The sequence below is a fragment of the Sminthopsis crassicaudata genome, chromosome 3, assembly GCF_048593235.1.
Source record: "Sminthopsis crassicaudata isolate SCR6 chromosome 3, ASM4859323v1, whole genome shotgun sequence".
Lineage (NCBI taxonomy): Eukaryota > Metazoa > Chordata > Mammalia > Dasyuromorphia > Dasyuridae > Sminthopsis > Sminthopsis crassicaudata.
In genome coordinates, this window is record NC_133619.1 from 319659199 (window position 1) to 319682559 (window position 23361).

General features: G+C 33.8%; 1 protein-coding gene and 1 pseudogene across 3 annotated transcripts in view; one reads left to right on the forward strand and one right to left on the reverse strand.

Annotated features, from left to right (window-relative positions):
• GRAMD1C (GRAM domain containing 1C) overlaps positions 1–23361 on the forward strand; it is a 133787-nt gene that overhangs the window by 317 nt on the left and 110109 nt on the right. For all 3 annotated transcript variants that reach the window (XM_074301225.1, XM_074301226.1, XM_074301227.1), the window contains exon 2: positions 12529–12678. In XM_074301225.1, the coding sequence (XP_074157326.1) occupies positions 12529–12678 (150 nt within the window). The remainder of the gene's footprint in view (positions 1–12528; positions 12679–23361) is intronic.
• LOC141559645 (ankyrin repeat, SAM and basic leucine zipper domain-containing protein 1-like) lies at positions 3401–4518 on the reverse strand (annotated as a pseudogene).

Below are 23361 nucleotides of genomic sequence, written 5' to 3' on the forward strand. Positions count from 1 at the left end.
CGTCTCCCCCGTCCTCCCCCGGCTGTTTTCCAAGTTTTCATTTTGAAGAAGTGAAAAGTGATTTCCAAGCAAGCAGCTGTTTTTCTGGCCCAGCTGACTGCCTTCCTCTCCCTGCTCTCTCTGTCTGTCTTCCTGGGCCGGACTGCCCGGTCTGGTTCAGATGTGACCCTTGCACTGTACACCGTGTTTTACTCCTGAAACACCGCTGTTCTTAGATTTCACTTAAAAAGCGTTTCTCTGCGCTAGGTGCCAGAAAGTGCTAAGACATAAAACTGAATGAAAAAGCACTCATGTGCCCGCGCTGTGTCCGCCGGCGTTCAAGGCGATGTGGGTTTTTTAAAAAAAAAGATTCCAAAAATACCTCGTTAAAGTGAGCGCTAAGTTAAGTGCAGATAGGTGTCGGAGATGAGTTGCGACTGGGCCCCCGTTACTTATAAGCTGGGAGGAGACCCCGGACAAACCCACCATTTCTGCCTCAGTTTCCTCATCTGTAAAACGAGCGAGATGGAAATGGCAGAAGCACGCCCAGACCTTCCAAGAAAACCCCAGATGGGATTATGAAGAGTCAGATTTGATTGAACAACAACTGTGCTAGGCTGGGGTGGAAAGAGCAATAAAAACCAAAATAGAATCCTCAAAGCATTTAAATGCTTTACTATATCTAAAGTCCCAGGTTAAATGTGTAGGGGATCGATAGTTTAAAAAACGATTCAAAAAAATGCTTAACTAGGTCAACTTAAATTCAAAGGTCCAAAAAACCACGTTATTCATCTGTTTATCCATGCTGGCCCCTTGGACTTTCCTCTTTCTAATAGTTCTCCACAATACGGTACACTGCACCGATGAAATCCCCACGTCCCCGTTAAGACTGAGGAGAATTTCACGTGTTCTTCCTTCCCTAGGGCTACAGTAGTGCACGCTGCACCATTCTCGGTATCTAATACCTATCTAGATCAGAGATTCTGCTCTGTGTACGTACTGCTTGGCTGCCCCTCGTCCAAAACTTGGTCTAAGTCACTATGTCTGTCATTCATACTCCACACAAATCCTCTGTTTTAGAATAAAGCCTCTTAAACTGAGGGTCAGGACCCCATAAATGGAGCTGAATAACTGAATGTGGGGATCCAGAAAATTTTGACAACAGTAAAAAGCATCAAATATTGCAAGATGTAATTTTTTGTGTAAAAATAAACAAGCACATCTGTGTTAATCTTTAATAAATAGTAAAATTATATGTATATCAATTGTTTTAGAATAAATTTATTATTATCAGTAAACATTTGCTTTATATGCTCATTTTATATGCCTGTATACCCTGAGGAGACATAAACATTTCTCTGGTGAACATTTCTACAACTGGAAAAAGTTTAAAAAACCCTATTATATACAAATTGTAGCATTCATTGAATATGTTTTGCCCTTTTCTAACTCCGTGACTTTGTTTTGCTTTTCTGTATTACTCATCGATGAAGTTGCAGACCAAGTTTCACCTTCATAAATAAAGCCTTTCCCACAAAGCTTAGCTTCTGAAGGCTATTCTTTCCTTCAAATTCTATCATCTTTATTTGTCAATTAGTATATGTTACTTTGTATGGTTTTTATCTGTATGTGTATATTATATACATATTATATGGGTAAAGGTCTTTATTATTTCTCCATAACTAAATTGTACATTATTTGGATAAAGACTTATGTGAGTGTATATGAGAACAATTTCTTCCTAACTAAATTGTAAGTCCATTTACTTGGTTAAAGACATGGGTAGCCTGCTTAATCAAATCTGGAGATTACACTAAGCTGAAATGGATTGTTAGTTTACTTGGTGACAATTAGGATCCCAAACCATCTTGACAGATGAGATCATTGAGTCTTCCTCTCCACCTCCACTCTTCTTTCACACAAGCTGAATTCAGTATACATTTGGATATTCCCTCAAATACTCAAACTTCCAGGTTATTCGACTTATTCAACTCCCATGACCTACTTCTCTACTCCACCTCATCTTCGTGCAATAATAGTCAGGCTTTTGATCATGCTGTTACCCAAAAGTGTTCTCCTTCCATGTTCATAAACTTCAGAATCTCTGAATCTGATTGTAACTGTTTTCTTCTGAAGTACAGTAATATGAAAGTTGAGAAGAGAGGAGGGTTTTGGAGGAAAGATAATGTATTCTGTTTTGAAGATGTTTAAATGTACATGCATTTCAAACTGTTCAGAGGCAGTTGGTGATACAGGTCTAGAGCAGAGGAGAATTATTACAATTAGCTAGATTAGTATGAGAATCATCTGCAGATAGATGATAATTGAGTCCATAGTAGTTGTTGGTAAATTCACCAAGTAGGATAAAATAGAGGGAAAAGAGAAAAGGGCCTAAGACAGCCTGGAGGAACACCTAGAGGACTGTGACTTAGATAAAAATCTAGCAAAATAACCTGAGGAGTGGTCTGACAAATAGGTGCAGAGAGTATCTAAGAACATAGTGTCAAAGGTTGCTGTGATGTCAACAAAAACAGGATTTAGTCAGTTAGTCAGTAAACATTTATGCAATGCCAGTTATGTGCCTGCCATTGTGCTAAGCACTGCCAATACAAAGAGAAGTCAGAGACCTGCTTTTAAAGAGTTCACAGTCCAATGGTGGAGATAACATGTAAACAACTATTTACAAACAATTTATGGGATAAATTGGAATTAATCAACAAAGGAAAGACATTAGATTAAGTAAGAGGGATCAGATCCCTTCTTATAGAAGATGGGATGTTAAATTAGCTGGGATTTAAAGGAAGTTAGGGAATCCCAAGAAAGCTGATTTGTTTTCCTTTGTTATAAACTTGTGTAGTCAAACTAGATAAATTCTGCCATTGGCTATATCTAGGAACAAATATCTCATTCTGCAACTTGAGTTCACATTTTTCTATTAAGAGATGGGTGGCTGGCCTCATCATCAGTTCTCTGGAATCATGCATTGATCAGGGTTCACAAGCCTTTCAGAAGTGTTTGTCTATTATAAATTGTATAAATTTGTTTTCCTGTTCTTACTTGATACTACCATCAATTCATAAAGTCATTTTAGGTTTCTCTGGAAACAACCCTAGTATCATTTCTTTCTCCCCCCCCCCCAAGGCAGAATAGGTAAAACCTTATTTGAAGATTAACAATCATATAAAATATTAAATTGAATTAAAGAATCATAGAATTGCTTGTAATCTATATATTCAAAATGAACTAATTAGATTTCTAAATCTGACAGAAAAAAAAACTGTAAAGAAACATGCTGCTTGTTTTTTAAATTGTGTTTGAGAGTATAAAACCCTACAAATGATAGTTTCAGTTATCTTCCAAAGATTTCACTGTACAAATTGCTCAAAATAAGAATTAACATCAATTTTTTGGAAAAGTTAGTTTATTGCTGAAGAAAATCAAATCTACAAATTATAAAGGTTGTCCTCTTCAAAAAATATGCTTTCCAGATAGAAGATACATGATACATCATTTTTCTAGTCATTTTGCAACTTCTGATTTAGTCTTTTAGCTTACAGACTTTTTAACCTACATCTTCAACATTTTAAACCAAATTTTTGCAAACATGTCAGTTTTTGGAAGGATCTCCATTCCAATATCATCTTCTGAGAATTAGCTGTTAGCTGGTTAATTATGTTCTACACTATTGTAATAAAATGACTACATTGTTTAATTTCAGCATAAAATTGAAAAACTCATCAGCCCTGATTTCCAAGTTTTACTTTAATCAACTCTCCAAATTTTATGGCCTCTGCCTATTCTTTATCAGCATCCAGAATTTTTTGTTGGTCTCTTAACATCATTAATTTCATTTTCCATCATCTCTTTTTTTAATCATCAAAAGTTGTAAGGTTATGATTCTTTCATTTAGTAATTCTGTCATAGGATAAAAATCCTTTAAAAACTTATAGATCATGAAAAGCTATATAGGAATTAAATTTATGGTATTTTCCTGTATCTTTATACATTGTTAAAAGTCTACATGTAGCTTCCTCTCTACAGCATTTCGTGCAATAGATTCATAGTAAAAAAGAACTCTGAATATTTATTTCCTTTAGCAGTCTTTTTACTTTCCATTTGTGGTTTGTATTGTTTTATTCAAGCAACTTCAAATCTGGACTTGTATGATCTTGATGAGCTGCCCTCATTAAAGCTATATAGCCATTTTCATCTTGAGTATTTATTTCTGTTCCATGAGCAACAAAGATAGCAACAACCTAAGGGATGGCCTTCTAAAGAAAAGCTGCATACATGATCATACATTTTCTGCAAGCAACATTTGGATTGGTTTTCTTGAAAGTAACAGTTGTACCTTCTTTAAAATCTGATCCTCTGGAGCATGTAAAGTACATGCAGTTATCAAATATTATTTTGGTCCTTATCAAATGTTACATTAGTCTCTCTGTCCAAGAAGATAGTCACCCACTACTCCACATTAGCAACATTAGCATGATATATAAGAAGAATCCAGCCAAAATTAAAATTGGATTTCACACTCATTCTATAATTTAGGCAGTGGTCCTCAAACTTTTAAAATAGGGGGCCAGTTCACTGTCCCTCAGACTGTGGGAAGGCCGGACTGTAGTAAAAACAAAACCTCACACTCTGTCTCCACCCCTTAGCCCATTTGCCATAACCCGGTGAGCCTCATAAACATCCTCAGTGGGCCGCATCTGGCCCACTGGTGGTAGTTTGACAACTCCTGATTTAGAGTTTCTTCAACCAGTGAAGCATATCTTGAAGTCAAAGGTTTCTTAAAGTTTCATCCTTTTTTTTCCCCTAATCACTAATGAATCTTCATTGTCAAAGGTGCCTGATCCTTGTGCCCAATATCTCAGTAGGTCTCTTCATTACTTTTACCCTACTTTTACTTGCTATGACAAAACAACCTAGAGAAAGCCATCATCTTTGGCTAATCCGTGTGCCTCCTAGATCTTGCCTCTTCTGCTCAGCACAGCTTCTCTTATTGTTTCTTACAAAGCAATAATATTTCAATAACTTCATATAACATAATTTGTTCAGCGACCTCCCAGTTAAATGGACATTCATTAGCTTCTAGCTCTTTGTTTTACTTTTTGTATATGTGAATCCTTTTCTTTCTTTGATCTTATATGAATCTATTATTTAAATTTCTACTACAACTGATGAAGATCCAGAAAAGAAAATTCTTCTTATCAAAGTCCTTGGCACTATTAAATGGTTTAATGTAAAAGGCTTAAACTCTTGAGTTAATGCATTGAGGTCGGACAATTGAGCATTTGAGGCTAATTACCGATTTGACAATACTCTATAAGAATAAGCTTGGAAAATGGCCCTTCCCACTATCCTGTGCTGGCCCAATCGTTTGGTGTATACAGAGAATTGTAGGAGGGACTAGGGGGTGGAGTGAGACTAGCCAGAATCACTTCTGGGCAGGAGACCAAAGAGGTGAGGTCAAGGAGATCCTATGCATCCATTCCCTTCACTTCTACTGCTAAAGACCAAGAATAAAGACTAAGGACTTTTGCTTATTCTGACTCTGGCTGATTCTAAGGTATCCAGGGTGCTAATGTGGTCATCACAGTTTAACATCATAAATGAACATTAAAGAATAGTCATTACCATCTGCTTTGACCTTTTCATCTGACTTAGCTAAAACCTTTCATGTTTAGAATGAGTTGCTTGAGAGTAGGAATTAGCTTGATTTTCTTTTTTTGTATCCCCAGTGCTTTGCTCATAGTAAGCACTTAATAAAAGCCATTTCCATTCATTTATTCATTTCATTCTTTCATTCATTTCTAAGTCAAAGGATTTCCACAATTTGATGATTTTTTGTCCGTCATTAGAAAATGCCAATTTCTTTTTTTTTTAATAATTATAAAATTTTTTTTGACAGTATATATGTATGAGTAATTTTTTTATAACATTATCCCTTGTATTCATTCTTCCAGATTTTCCCCTCCCTCCCTTTCCCTCTACTCCCTCCCCTAGATGACAGGCAATCCCATACATTTTATTTTATTTTATTTTTTATTCATTTTTCCAAATTATCCCCTCTCTCCCTCCACTCCCTCCCCCCAATGGCAGGCAATCCCATACATTTTACATGTGTTACAATATAACCTAGATACAATTTATGTGTGTAAATCCAATTTTCTTGTTGCACATTAAGTATTAGATTCTGAAGGTATAAGTAACCTGGGTAGATAGACAGTAGTGCTAACAATTTACATTCATTTCCCAGTGTTCCTTCTCTGGGTGTAGTTGTTTATGTCCATCATTGATCAGCTGGAAGTGGGTTGGATCTTCTTTATGTTGAAGATATGCACTTCCATCAGAATACATCTTCATACAGCATTGTTGTTGAAGTATACAGCGATCTTCTGGTTCTGTTCATTTCACTCAGCATCAGTTGATGTAAGTCTCTCCAAGCCTTTCTGTATTCATCCTCCTGGTCATTTCTTACAGAGCAATAATATTCTATAACCTTCATATACCATAATTTACCCAAACATTCTCCAATTGATGGACATACATTCGTCTTCCAGTTTCTAGCTACTACAAAAAGGGTTGTCACAAACATTTTGGCACATACAGGTCCCTTTCTGCTCTTTAGTATTTCTTTGGGATATAAGCCTAATAGCAGCAATGCTGGATCAAAGGGTATGCACAGTTTGATAACTTTTTGGGCATAGTTCCAAATTGCTCTCCAGAATGGCTGGATTCTTTCACAACTCCACCAACAATGTATTAGTGTCCCAGTTTTTCCCACATCCCCTCCAACATTCATCATTATTTGTTCCTGCCTCTTAGCCAATCTGACAGGTGTGTAGTGGTATCTCAGAGTTGTCTTAATTTGGAAAATGCCTATTTCTAATGCAGTATATCAATGCACTTTCTTTTTTACCTTAGCCTTATTGAGCAATCTGAGGATGTCATGTGAAACTTTAGAATTTTTATATTATCAAAGTTGTCTATCTTCTTTCATCCTCTTCTATCCTTTGTTTTTTTCCCCCATCTATAACTGTGAAAGGTATTTTCTTCCTTACCCTTTGATTTATTTTTAGTGGAGCCAGTAGAATGGTGAAAATAATATTGTATTCAGCAGTTAAAACACTGTTGGTAATCCAAAGAGAGCCATTTTAATTGGAAGATGCAATTGGAAGCCAGATTGCAAAGGTTTGAAAAGTGAATGGGAGGTGATAAGTTGGAGGCATTGAATGGATCACTGGATCGTTTAGATCTGCATTTAGAGCTGGAAGATATCTGGAAGATTATCTAGTCCAACCTCTTCATTTTACAGATGAGAAAAAGAACATTAAATTGCCCTTGATCCCATCCCTTCCTCTCTTCTCTAGAAGATTACTCCCTCAACCATCCTCTTTCCTTCTTTCTACTCTTCACTCTTTTCTATTGGTTCTTTCCCAACTTCTTACTAATGTTCCCAAGTCTCTAATATGCTTAAAAACCACTCCACAATCCCCTTAACCTATCTTCCTATATCTCTTATTCATTTCTCAGTTAGACTTCTAGAAAAAAAGCTATCTAAATATATTGCTTCCACTTCCTCTTCTCTTTCACCCTGGCCTGTAATCCCATTACTTAACTGAAACTACTCTCTCCAGTGTTGCTAGTAATCATGTTAATTGCTACATTTGATGTTTTGTTTTTTTTTTCCCTCAGTGGTTATCTTTCCCCCCCCCCAATCATTAATGAATTCTCATTGTCAAAGATGTTAACTGAAATGAATTAATATTTTTCAAAATTTAAAATACTCAGATTGACAGGATAAAAAAATAGTGAATTTAAATAGTCCATTGTCAGGAAAAAAAATTTGAGTAAGACACAAATAATTTCCTAAAGAAAATATATTAAACTAGATGGATTTATAGGTAAATTCTATGAAATTTATAAAGAACAACTAGTTCAAGAATTAAATAAATTGTTTGCAAAAATAGGAAAAGAAAGATCCTATCAAACTTTTCCTTATAGCAAATATGGTTTTGTAATCTAACCAAAGAAAGAAAAGCATTAGAATAGTACCTCTAATGAATAGTTATATATTTTTTAAAAATAGAAAAAGACAGCAGCAATGTATTAGTATTATAAATACATTAGTAATGTATTTATAATTAATTATGACCAGATTGGATTTATTCTAGGAATTCAGGGTTGGTTTAGTGTTAGAAAAACTGTAAATATGATAGACCATATTGGCAATAAAGAATAATTGGTTTTATACTTTTTATCAGTAGATGCAGAAAAAAAAATTTAACAAAATGTAACACTTATTTCTATTAAAAACAATACATAGCTTCAGAAGAATTGGATGTATCGATTGCTTAAGTTTAGATTTTTTAACTACAATGGGACTACAGCCAAGTGTCTGCACTAAGTTTGGCACCAATTTGATAATACCATTCTCTGGGAATGACTATAAGGATATGTTAAGATGGGGTAAGTTGGCTCAGAATGGAAATGCTGCCAACCAAAACCTTTGTGTTAATCAATAATGGGATTAAACCAGTACATGGCTACTGCACTTTTAGCTTGAGCTGAAACAAAGAGGCCCAGTCTCAAAATAAACAAACTCATTTCCCAAAACAGGAATAATGAGTTATTCCTTAATATGGTAAATAGTGTCCTATCCAAAACCAGAGTTAGCTAAAGTAGAGAAACAGGTTTTTCCAATAAGATAAAAGGTGGAATAAGGATGATTATTCTTACCTCTATTATTTATAGTTCTAGAAATGCTAGATTAAATAAGCAAAAAGCAAACAAAATGATCACAATCTTTTTTTTTTTTTTTTTTAATGAGTCTAGAGTTAAGTGACTTGCCCAGGGTCACACAGCTAAGTGTTGTGTCTGAGACCACATTTGAACTTGGGTCCTCCTGAATTCAGGGCTGGTGCTCTATCCACTGAGCCACCTAGCTTCCCCTACAAAACAATCTTAATAGAAATAAAGTCAGACTTAGATAATTGGAGAAAAGTTAGTTGCTTATAATTTTGCCGTGCCAATAATATTACCTAAATTCATTTACAAATTCAATTACATACTAATCATACCATCAAAGGGTTGTTTTACATAACTAGAAAAAAGAATACATTTCATTTGAAAGAACAAAAGAACTTGAAACTCAAGGGAAATGATGAAAACAATTAGAAAAGAAACAGGCCTGCCACTACCAAATCTTAAACTATGAAGCAGTATTTATTAAAACTGGTACTGTTTTAAAAAACAGCAGAGTTTGTAAATAGAATAGAATAAGCATATCCTGGAGCAAACATAGTAGCATAATTTTTGTTAAGCCTCAGGTTAGGGTTCAGTGACAAGGGCTTGGACAGACTGGAAAGTATTCTGACAGAAATGAGCATTAGTTTAAAATCTCACATATTACACCACAGTATGTTCCAAATAAACACTTGATCTGGATCTAAAGGGTCATATCATAAATAAGTTAGAGGAGCAGGAAAGTCAATACCTTTCTGTATTATCCTTTATGGATCAGGGCAGAGTTCTTGATCAAAGGATAGCAAAAGTATGACAGGAGATAAAATGAAAATTGAAATATTTTTGTATTTATAAACTATTTTATATAAGAACAAGAACCATTTCTTAGTAGAGAAATGGTGTAATACATAACTAGACAAAATAATACATTTCATAATATATTTGAGAACTTCTCAAAAGAAGATAGCTATGGGGGCAGCTAGGTGGCGCAGTGGATAGAGCACCAGCCTTGAATTAGGAGGACCTGAGTTCAAATTTGATCTCAGACACTTAACACTTCCTAGCTGTGTGACCCTGGGCAAGTCACTTAACCCCAGCCTCAGGGGGAAAAAAAAAAGAAGAAGAAGATAGCTATCAAGAACCATATGAAAAAATGCTACTATCAAATTAAAAGAATTCAATCTTATTCATCAGATCGACAAAAAAAAACAAAATAGAAAAAAAATGTCAGTTGTTGGAGGGGTTATGGGAACACTAAAATGCTATGAATTGCTCTAGCCATTTTGAAAAACAATTTAGAACTATACCCTAAACTTTACTAAACCACGTATAACTGAAACATAATAGGCTTTATATAAATGATAACTATTATTTTAATTATTACATGCTTTGCTTTAGTGATGCCATTGCTAGAGATTTACTCTAAGAGATCAAAGAAAGTAAAAGACATACAAAGCAAAAATGTACAAAATTTTCCATAATAGTATTTTTAAAATTGTAACAAAGAAATTGAAACAGTGTCTGCCAATCACTTGGGAAATAACTGGAAAAATTATGATATGTAAATCTAATAGAATATTTATGAAATGAACAGCTTCATAGAAATATAGAAAAAGACTTAGATAAATTGATTTAGAATGAAATGGATAAAACCAGAACAATTTGTATGACAACTACAATATTTTTTAAAGAAAACAATTTTGAATGACTTAAGAATTAAAAGCAATACAATCTGACCACAATCCCAGAATACCAATAGTGAAATATGACCCTTCCTTGACAGTGAAGCAGTGGATTAAAGGTGCAGAAGAAAGCTTATATTTTCAGACATGTCCAATGTGGTACAACTCATTTTGTTTGTTCAATATACAGGAAAACTTGTAGTTTTGTTTGTTTGTTTGTTTTGTTTTTTTAATGTGAAGGTGAAAGGGGGACTTTGGGAAATGAAGTGACTAGTTTTAGTGATACCAAAAATAGAAGAAAGGGAAAAGAAATCATCGAAACATTTTTAAAATGCACAGAAGGAATAGAAAGTTCAGAGTAAGATGAAGATAAGCAGACTGCTTTGAACCTAAAGGATTCAACTTGTAATGTACTTTAATTTTTTTCATTTAATAGTATTTTATTTTTTCCAATTACATATAAAGATCATTTTCAACATTCTCACTTGTAAGATTAAATTCTAATTTTTTTTTTCTCTTTTTCCTCCCTTCCCCCTTTTCTGTCCCCAAGATAGCAAGCAAACTGAAATAGGTTATATACATACAATCATTTAAAACATTTTTCTATATTAGTCATGTTATGAAAGAAAATTAAAACAAAAGAGAAAAAACATGAGAAAGAAAAAAAAAACACTACAAAAAGGAATGCTTTGTTTCTCATTCAGTCTGTCGATGTGGATGGCATTTGTTCTATAAGAAAACATGTACAGGCTGATTTCAGAAAAGCCTGGAAAGATTAAAATGAAGTGATGCTGAATGAAGTAAGCAGAAACAGGAGAACTTTGTATATTTAATAAGAGCAAGATTGTGTGATAATCTACTATAACAGACTTAGCTTTTTTCTGCAATATAGTGATCCAAGACAATTCCAATAGGCTTGGCATGAAAAAAAAGCCATCTATTGGTAAAAGGAGAAAAGGATGGGAAAGGATAAGATATGATATGGTGTCATTGGAAGCGATAAATATAAGCATGGACAGACTTTATGAGATAGTGAAGGACAAAAGGACTTAGAGTGGGACAGTTCATTGAAGGCACCAAGAATTGAACATGACTGAACAACAACCCCATAGAATTGTGAGGAAATATGAAATTTGTGTATGTGCATAAAATCATATATAAGCTAATGCTCATAGTGATGAATTTTTATTACTAAGAAAAGTTTACATTATACTTAGCATCTTAAAAATGGCGAGTGAGTAGTTACCTGTTTTAAGAGTATCATAAAAATGTTTTAAATACAAATATTGTTTGAAGGTAAGTACCTTCAGGTTTTAAGTTAATCTGAACATTCACTTATGTGAAGTACTCTAATTCTCTAAAAGTGTTGGATGAGCCGTAGAATTTATGATGGTAAAATAAAAAGCATAATTTAATGATAAATGATGATAAATGAAATTTAAGTATACCAATTTTAATAATAGGTTTTCTAATCTAATGTGTTATTGACTCTACTTAAGTTTATTTTTTCAAAGGACAGCAGCAAATTCTCTGTATTCTTGTGGGGAAATAGATAAAGAGTGGTAGTAGTGCCAAAACCTTTGCTTTTGTATCCTATAAGAGGACAGAGTTTCTGGGGCTAGGGCACCTAGCAGCACATGGTCTAAAAATTAATCCCTTCTGTTCTTAATCTTGAAGGAAAAGAGAAGTAATTCTTAAACAACTCTATTTTTGTTTTATTTTGGTAATACCTTTGTTGTTTTTTATTATAATGTTTTAAATTTTGTATTTTATCATCATAGGTTAGTAGAATAAATACAATATTGTTTTTAATTCTTAAGAATAAAGATGATATACTTTTTAAATTAATTTTTTTCAATTAACCAATATCTGTCTTTTCTCCTACACACCACCCTCCCACAAGCAACTGAAAAAAAAAAAAAGAATAACAAATCCTCATAACAAATATATAATCAAGTAAAACAAATTTCTACATTAGCAGTGTGATGGTATTCTTCTAAAAGCAATTTGTTTTTGGAAATTGATTCTTTTTAAACACCAATATGAAATGAACTTTATTTTTCTTTTTACTTTTGCTACATTACATTAAGTACTTATTTTTGGTTCTTGTTCACAGGCAATACAAGAAGAAGATACTGTCTTTATCAGTGAGCTACTGGAAGATGTGGAAGAAAAACTCTGTCCAGCTGTAGAAGACAATAGTATAACGGCAGTTAAGAAACAAGGGACTAATTTATACAATCGGAGCACTGACTGGAGCTTTTGGGTAACTCAGCAGGTTTTTCTCCCTCTTATTATTAGTTTTTCATAATTTGTTATCTTTAGACAGAAGTTTATATAATATTCCTCTGTGGGTATAGTGCTTTAATTTTATAGCTAGGTTTTAAAGTAACTTATATGTTGTTGCCAAGATAGTTCTCAAAATGATAATCTTTACTATTATTCTTTGACCACTAGACTGTGCTGTTGTCTACTTTGATGTTATGGGAAATCATCTGCTTAAATTTCCTCCCAAGGAAACTATATACCACAGAGCAGTAATCTTGATATGTTGTCATTTTCTTCATGTTCCAAAAATGAACTTTATACAAACTCTATTTCTCTGTAATATTAGTAAGAAAGTTATTTTAAATAGTCATTTTGATTTTAAGAGATTTCCTAAAAAAGAATATGTAACTTTAATTATAAATTATAACATTATAAAAAATAAAGGTGGAATTAGGAGTTTCAGATTCTATTTGTATGGCACTGATGAAGATACATAATCTAGAAGTGCCTCTGTTTTCTTTCTCAGGATAAAATGAGAATATAGTCTATTGGTCAAGTACATTGAAATCCTTCCCTATTCTGTGGGCAGGAATAAAACATAATTGCTATTCATATAACTTTTTGTTATAATGGAGTCATTACTTTTTTCTACCAGTATTTTTGGTGGTTACAAAATAGTCTGTTAAAAACCAGTTTCAAAACATTTCTGATGCCAAAACAAATTATATGTCATTATGAAGAAAACATTTTTTTTGTGTGTTAAAGAATAAAGGGAACATTGTTGTTCAGTCATTCAGTTGTCTCTGACTCTTCATGACCCCATGGGCCAAAATGTGCTAGGCCTTCTGTCTTTCATTATCTCCCAAAATCTGTCCAAGCTTATGTTTGTTGCTTCCATTATACTAACTATCCATATCACCTTCTACCATCCCCTTTTCCTTTTGCCTTCAAACTTTCCCATCACCAGAGTCTTTTCCAATGAGTACTGTCTTCTCATTATGTGGCTAAAGTATTTCAGCTTTACTCTTTGTCCTTCCAGTGAATAATTAATTTCTATGCTGCTGTTAATTGTTTTTTGTTTTATTTTTTGTATCTACCTCTTAGAGGTGTACCTTGTACATTGTAGTCACTTAATAAATATTGAATTGAATCAGTTAGTCTTTTAGGGATAATGTATACTTAATGATATGATTTATTTTATTATTTGGAAAGATTAAGAAAGTGAAAAGTCATAATGTGAATAGGACTAAGAAGTAAAGATTGGTTCCTACACAATTGTAACTTCAATTTATTGAAATATTTATTATGATGTTTAACCTTTAAATGACTGTAAGCTTTAACTCTTCATTCCCCATGAGGCTCCCAATTATGAGGTAAAATTTTAAGTTATATAAGTATGATGTAAAATAGGCACTGATCTTAAAAGTCATCTCAACTATCTTTTTAATTATGTTTTTTGTTTGTTTTTAGAATAACTAGCTTACTATTTTGTCCCTTGTCTTGGAAAGTGTTGATGCTTTTAATAGCTTTTATTTCATTTTAATTTTTTTATAATTATACTTTATTTTAAAATTCATTTAAAAATTTTTGAGTTCCCAGTTCTGTCCTCCAGCTCTTCTCTCATCTATTGACAAGACAGGAAATATGATACCAGTTATTCATTTGAAGTCATCCACAACATTTCCATATTAGTCACATTGCAAAAAAACCAAAAACCAAAAATCAAAACAAACATAAAAACTGAAGTAAAAAAAGTATGCTTTAATCTGCCCTCAGTGCATCAGTTCTCTCTTTTTATGTAAATAGCTTTTTTTGTTAGTCCTTTGGAATTTTCTTGGATCCTTGTATTGATTCAAGTATCTTTGTAGTTGATTATAATTACACTATTTACAGCCTATATATATATATATATATATATATATATATATATATATATATATATATATATATACATACACATATAAAGTGTGAGTTTTAGTGGTATTTTTATTTTTTAATAATAATAGCTTTCTACTTTTCAAAATACATGCCCAAATATACCCTTGTAAAACCTTGTGTTAAATTTTTCTCCCTCTCTTCCCATTTCTCCCCTCCTCTAGAGAGCAAGTAATCCAATATAGGTTACATGTGTGCAGTTCTTCAAAATATATCCACATTTATCATGTTGCACAAGAAAAATCAGATAAAAAAAGGGTCCATGATTTAGGCCTAAAGAATGAGATCATAAGTAGATTAGAGGAACAGAGAATAGTCTACCTCTCAGACCTGTGGAGGAGGAAGGAATTTATGACCAGAGGAGAACTAGAGATCATTATCGATCACAAAATAGAAGATTTTGATTACATCAAACTAAAAAGTTTCTGTACAAACAATACTAATGCAAACAAGATTAGAAGAGAAGTAACAAATTGGGAAAATATTTTTACAGTTAAAGGTTCTGATAAAGGTCTCATTTCCAAAATATATAGAGAACTGACCCTAATTTATAAGAAATCAAACCATTCTCCAATTGATAAATGGTCAAAGGATATGAACAGACAATTTTCAGATGATGAAATTGAAATTATATCCACTCATATGAAAGTATTCCAAATCACTACTGATCAGAGAAATGCAAATTAAGACAACTCTGAGATACCAATGCACACCTGTCAGATTGGCTAAGATGGCAGGAACAAATAATGATGAATGTTGGAGGGGATGTGGGAAAACTGGGACACTGATACATTGTTGTTGGAGTTGTGAAAGAATCCAGCCATTCTGGAGAGCAATTTGGAACTATGCCCAAAAAGTTGTCAAACTGTGCATACCCTTTGACCCAGCATTGCTGTTATTGGGATTATATCCCAAAGAAATACTAAAGAGTGGAAAGGGACCTGTATGTGCCAAAATGTTTGTGGCAGCTCTTTTTGTAGTGGCTAGAAACTGGAAGATGAATGGATGTCCATCAATTGGAGAATGGTTGGGTAAATTATGGTATATGAAGGTTATGGAATATTATTGCTCTGTAAGAAATGTCCAGCAGGACGAATACAGAGAGGTTTGGAGAGACTTACATGAACTGATGCTGAGTGAAATGAACAAAACCAGAAGATCGCTGTAGACTTCAACAACAATGCTATATGAAGATGTATTCTGATGGAAGTGGATATCTTCAACATAAAGAACATCCAACTCACTTCCAGTTGATCAATGATGGTCAGAAACAACTACACCCAGAGAAGGAACACTGGGAAGTGAATGTAAATTGTTAGCACTACTGTCTATCTACCCAGGTTACTTATACCTTCAGAATCTAATACTTAACATGCAACAAGAAAATTGGATTTACACACATATATTGTATCTAGGTTCTACTGTAACACATGTAAAATGTATGGGATTGCCTGTCATCTAGGGGAGGGAGTAGAGGGAGGGAGGGGAAAATTTGAAAATTTGGAAAAATGAATACAAGGGATAATGTTATAAAAAAAATTACTCATGCATATATACTGTCAAAAAATTTATAATTATAAAATAAAAAAAAAGAAAAATCAGATCAAAAAGAAAAAAATGAGAAAGAAAAAAAAGAAGCAAACAACTACAACAACAAAGGTGAAAGAAATGTTTTGTGATCCACATTCTGTTCCCATAGTCTTCTCTCTGGATGCCAATGGCACTTTCCATCACAAGTCTTTTGAAATTGGCCTGAATCATTTCATTATTGAAAAAAGCCAACTCCATTATAGTTGATCATCACATAATCTTCTTGTTGCTGTGTATGATGTTCTCTTGATAGTACTCTTTTTTTTGATTTACATTCCATTTCTTTTTTTTCCTAGTAAATTTATTTATTTTTAGTGCACATTATTTTATGAACCATATGGGAAGGAAAAATCAGAGCAAAAAGGAAAAACCATAGCAAAGAAAAAAAAAAAGAAAAAAAGTGGACATAGCATTGTTGATTTACATTCAGTCTCTCAAAAAAGTTCTTTTTCTGGATGCAGATGGCATTTTCTGTTCAAAATCTAATGGTATTGCTTTGGAGGTTCTACTCACTTCACTTAGCATCAGTTTGTGTAAGTCTCTCCAGGCCTTTCTGAAATCAACCTGCACAGCCTAATTTTTTTTTTAAATGTATAATAATAACTTGAATTTTGAGGGTTGCCAGCAGAACTAAGCAATGTCTATGGATGCTGCTACTGGAACTAACAAGAAGAAAAAAAAATATGGAAAAGAAGAAGCAAATGCCTGGCACATTGTTTTGTTGGGGAATTGAAAGGAATGAAGCCTCCATCTTGGGACACCAGTCATCTGGAGCTGATAACTGTGAATGAAAGATAGGAAGTCAAATTGAAAGCACAGAAATTTTTTAGCATACTAAGGAAGAGTACTCTTAATAATAGCTTTAGCTTCCTGGGGTACAGATTTGGTTTTTATAACTTTTCATACTCACTTAGAGGCCATAGCCAATTAGAATTTAGCAATAACTTAGGATGAATAAATAAAACATTTCACAAGAGACATACAGGTAGAGAAAGCAGGATCATTCAAGGGAGAGATTATCATCAGATTGAGAAAACATTCCCTGTTAAAGGAAAGATGACTAAACACTTTTAGAATTGTGAAAAAGTCATTTAAGACAAACTGCAGGTTGAGGTAGCCATTAACTTGAAGCTGCAGGTATCTCATTTTTGTTTTTGTTTTTAGTTTTGCGGAGGCATTTGGTTCACACAGTTAGGAAATGTTAAGCGTCTGAGGTCAGATTTGAATTCAGGTCCTCCTGACTTCAGGGCTGGTGCTCTATCCACTGTACCAGCTAGCTGCTCTTGGAGATGTCTCTTCACCATTTAAAGACCAGTATTTTTTTTTTGTTGTTGTTGTTTTTAATAGTTTTTATTTACCAGATATATGCATGGGTAATTTTACAACATTGACAATTGCCAAACCTTTTGTTCTAATTTTTCCCCTCCCAGATAGCAGGTTGACCAATACATGTTAAATATGTTGAAGTATAAATTAAATAGAATATTTGTATACATGTCCAAATAGTTGTTTTGCTATACAAAAAGAATCAGACTTTGAAATAGTGTACAATTAGCCTGTGAAGGAAATCAGAAATGCAGGCGGACAAAATTAGAGGGATTGGGAATTCTATGTAGTGGTTCATAGTCATCTCCTAGAGTTCTTTTACTGGGTATAGCTGGTTCAGTTCATAACTGCTCTATTGGAGTTGATTTGGTTCATCTAATTGTTGAAAATGGCCACATCCATCAGAATTGGTCATCATATAGTATTGTTGTCGAAGTATACAACAATCTCTTGATCCTACTCATTTCACTCAGCATCAGTTCATATAAGTCTCTCCAGGCCTTTCTGAAATCATCCTGTTGGTCATTTTTTAAAGAACAATAATATTCCATAATATTCATATACCACAAGTTATTCAGCCATTCTCCAGTTGATGGGCATCCACATAGTTTTCAGTTTTGGGCCACTACAAAGAGGGCTGCCACAAACATTCTTGTACATACAGGTCAATATAAGCCCAGTAGTAACACTGCTGGGTCAAAGGATATGCACAGTTGGATAACTTTTTGAGCATATTTCCAAATTGCTCTCCAGAATGGCTGGATGTATTCACAATTCCACCAATAATGTATCAGTGTCCCTGTTTTCCCATATCCCCTCCAACATTCTGCATTATCTTTCCCTGTCATTCTTGCCAATCTGACAGGTACGTAGTGGTATGTCAGAGTTAAGACAAGTATTTCTTACATCAATAGATTAATTCATCTGTTTTACACTGTCCTCATATGGTAAGATTCTATTTCTCCTTCAGTAGTGGTTTGGTACTTTCCAATATTAGGCTGCCATCTAGTTGGGGAATTTCTACATTGTTAATTCATCAAGATGATTGAGTTTGTTTTCAGTGTTAGGCACTTAGCGAGCAAAAGGGGGAGAAGGAAAAAAGAAAACATTCCCTTTGTTGGATAATAATTTAATTTACCAATATTTTTCTTAGGTGCACTCAGTTGTAATAATACCTTCAGTGACTGTCCTTGTGATTGTTTGTCTTTGGAGTAGCAGCATTTTGCTCCATTTTGTATTCATTGTTATTGTTTTACTTTGAAAAAAATTCACATTTATTATTGAATTTTGAAGTTCACACTTTTTTTTTCCTACAGCTTCTGAGCAAGTAGTGCAAGTATTAACATCTGAAGTTTACTGATAGGAAACTGAGGCTCCAAGGAGTTAAATGACTTGTCTAAGGTCATAGAACTATGAAGTGTTAGAGCTAGAATCTAAGTTGTGGTCTGTTGATTCTGAAGTCTTTTCACTACTCCATCATGCTGGACAGAAACACTTGCACAGAGGTTGCTTATTTAGTAAACTCTTATGTGGTATACAGTTGGGAACTCTTGAAACAACTTTGAAAAGGTCTCTATCAGTTAAAGTAGATATTACAATTATCTGTTGATGTTCTTGTTATTTACTCCTAGGAAAGCCTCTTAGAATCCATTTCCTCATATTTACATATGTTAATTATAATTTTAGATATTTTATTTTTTACCCTGTAGCAGAAGAAAAGCAAGTTAATATTGGGAGAAGAAAGAAGAAACTGCTGGAAGCAGTTGCAATGATAGCAACAAGAAACGACCAAGGGAGAACATGCATAATAAACAATAAAAAGCAGATATAACATAAAAAGAGATGCAACCTGAATTTGAGCTGGAATAAAATTCAACAAGTAAATGAAGTGTACATTCTATGCATAGGAAGCAGTGTGAATAAAGTCAAGGAAGTGTGAAAATGTATTTGGGGAGAATGAGTATAATTCCATTTGGTTAGAATAGTTTATTTTTTTTCCACATGATCTAAGTTGGAAGGGTCGTGATAGGGCTTTCAGCCACTTATCTAACCCAAAGAGAGGCACATGCAAGCAAAAAGCACTGAGTGCTTTGAATGCCTTGAAATTGAAAAGCCTTGAATGCCAGACTGAAGAATTTTAACTTTACATGATAGGCAGTAATGGTGGTTCTTCATTCTTGAAGAGTACCAAAATGACATCACTATGTTAAAATTAAGTTACAGTGTGTCTGACTCTGGCTGATTAGACTAATACAAGTTTGGAATGCTCCACCACAGGTCAGGCACAAATAGTCCACGTGAACAATTATCTAAATTTGCACATCGCAAGTTTCTTTGGAGCTATTTCAATTCTGCTTTGCTCATGGAGCACACCTTTGATGAGGGTATGCTTTGCTGGGCGATCCTGTGCCAGTATTTCCCATGTTGCACAATCAATTCCAGAGTTCTTCAGAAAGACTTTGAGAGTATCCTTGAATTGCCTTTTCTGACCACCATGTGAGTGCTTGTCCTGTGTGAATTTTCTATGAAATAAGTCTTTTTGACAAGTGCACGGTTAGCATTGACAACATGGCCTTCTCATCAAAGTTGTACTCTTGCAGTAGAGTTAGAATGCTTGGTAGTTTAATTCAAGAAAGAACCTCAGTGTCTGTTACCTTCTCTTGCCAGATGATCTTCAGAATCTTCCTAAGATAATTCAAGTGTAAGCAGTTCAGTTCCCTGACCTGGCACTGGTAGGCTGTTCAGGGCTCACAGTAATACAACAATGAGGTCAGAATAACAGATTTGTCAGTTTGGTAGGCAGTCTAATCCCTGTTCTCTCCTACGTTTGCTTTTGTAGTCTCCTAAACGCTGAGCTAGCTGTGTATTAACCTCATTATCAGTGTGTACATCCCTAGAAAGTATGCTGCCATGGTAAGTGAACTTATCCTCCACATTCAAAACCTCTACATTTTCTGTATCTGATGGCTCTACATATGGATGATGTAGTGCTGGCTGATGGAGCACCTGTGTTTTTAAAATTAGCATAAACAGCAGAGAATCAATTCCTATTTTGTTGCATCTCAGCTTCAGAGGCTGCATTTAGTATATAATCATCTGTAAACAAAAAATCATGCACTAACACTCCCTTCACTCTAGGCTTAGTTTATAACTTTTTTAAGTTGAAAAATTTATCATCAGTGCACTAGCTGACCTTGATGCTGTGCTCATTCTCATTGAAGGCATTTGACAACATGGCTGAAAATAGTCATGCTAAAAAATAAAGCATGGGAGCAAGCACATAGCCTTCTTTCATTCTATAGGTGACTGGGAAAGTGCAAGAGTATTGTCCATTATTTAGAATCCTGGGCAAGCATGCCATCATAAAATTGGTGTATAGTATTCATGAACTATTCTGGGCAATAAAATTTTGACATAATTTTCCATCAGTCTTTGCAATTTACAGTTTCAGAGGTAGGCAGTAGGAAACTAGTAAAGATTTTTTTGAGCAAAGGAGTTTGACATGATCAGATCTTTGCCTGAAAGATTACTCTGGCAACACTCTAAAGTGGGCAGGGAATGCGAGGGGGCATTTGTGATAATAGGTAGTAAAAAAAAAAAAAGATGGTCACAATTAAAATAAAGTGAAGGAGACATATATGAGAGATGTTACAGAGATGGAATTGTCAGGACTTGATAAGGGATTAGGTATAGGTTATTTTGGATTTTTTAAAAATATATTTCTCCCAAATGTTTTAAACATTTGTTTTTTAAAATTTTGAATTCTAAATTCTTTTCCTCCTTTCTTCTTCCCTCTCATTGAGAAGGCAAGTATTTGATATAGATTATATATGTATAGCCATGCAAAACGTTACAAAACAATGCTATGAAAGAAAACACAAATCACCTCAAGAAAAATAAAGTTTAAAAAAGTATTCTTTGATATTAGCAAAAAGACTTCAGAAAATCATCCCCAGGATGATACACTATGACCAAGTAGGATTTATACCAGGAATTCAGGGCTGGCTTAATATTAGGAAAACTATTAGTATAATTGACCATATTAATATCAAATTAATAAAAACCATATGATCATCTCAATAGATGCAGGAAAAGCATTTGATAAAATACAACATCCATTCCTACTAAAAACACTTGAGAATATAGGAATAAATGGACTATTCCTTAAAATAGTCAGAAGCATATATTTAAGACCATCAGTAAGCATAATATGTAATGTATGTAATGGAGATAAACTGGAACCTTTCCCAGTAAGATCAGGAGTGAAACAAGGTTGTCCACTATCACCATTACTATTCAATATTGTATTAAAAATGCTAGTCTTGGCAATAAGAGTCGAGAAAGAGATTCAAGGAATTAGAGTAGGTAATGAGGAAATCAAACTATCACTCTTTGCAGATGACATGATGGTATACTTAGAGAACCCCAGAGATTCTAATAAAAAGTTATTAGAAATAATTCACAACTTTAGCAAAGTTGCTGGATACAAAATAAATCCACATAAATCCTCAGCATTTTTATACATCACCAACAAAATACAACAGCAAGAGATACAAAGAGAAATTCCATTCAAAACTACTGTTGAGAGTATAAAATATTGGGAATCCATCTACCAAAGAAAATTCAGGAATTATATGAGCAAAATTACAAAACAATTGCCACAAAAATAAAGTCAGATTTAAATAATTGGAAAGACATTAAGTGCTCTTGGAGAGGCCGAGTGAATATAATAAAGATGACAATACTCCTTAAACTAATCTATTTATTTAGTGCTATACCAATCAGACTCCCAAGAAACTATTTTAATGACCTAGAAAAAAAATAACAAAATTCATATGGAAGAACAAAAGGTCGAGAATTTCAAGGGAATTAATGGAAAAAAAAAAGTCAGATGAAGATGGTCTAGCTGTACCTGATCTAAAGCTATGTTATAAAGCAGCAGTCACCAAAACCATTTGGTATTGGCTAAGAAATAGACTAGTTGATCAGTGAAACAGATTAGGTACACAGGACAAAATAGGGTACAACTATAGCAACCTAGTGTTTGACAAACCCAAAGATACCAACTTTTGGAATAAGAATTCATTATTTGAAAAAAACTGGAAATTAGTATGGCAGAAATTAGATGTGGACCCACACATAATTCCATATACCAAGATAAGATCAAAATGGGTCCATGATTTAGGCATAAAGAATAAGATCATAAATAGATTAGAGGAACATAGGAGAGTCTACCTCTCAGACTTGTGGAGGAGGAAGAAATTTATGACCAAAGGAGAACTAGAGATCATTATTGATCACAAAATAGAAGATTTTGATTACATCAAATTAAAAAGCTTTTGTACAAACAAAACTAATGCAAATACTATTAGAAGGGAAGTAACAAATTGGGAAAATATTTTTACAGTTAAAAGTTCTGATAAAGGCCTCATCTCCAAAATATACAGAGAATTGACTTTAATTTATAAGAAATCAAACCATTCTCCAATTGATAAATGGTCAAAGGATATGAACAAACAATTTTCAGATGATGAAATTGAAACTTTCCACTCATATGACAGTGTTCCAAATCACTACTGATCAGAGAAATGCAAATTAATACAACTCTAAGATACCACTACACCTGTCAGATTGGCTAAGATGACAGGAAAATATAATGATAAATGTTGGAGGGCATGTGGGAAAACTGGGACACTGATGGAGTTGTTGGAGTTGTGAAAGAATGCAGCCATTCTGGAGAGCCAAAAAGTTATCAAACTGTGATTCCCTTTGTGATTCCCTTTGATTCAGCATTGCTGTTATTGGCCTTATATCCCAAAGAAATACTAAA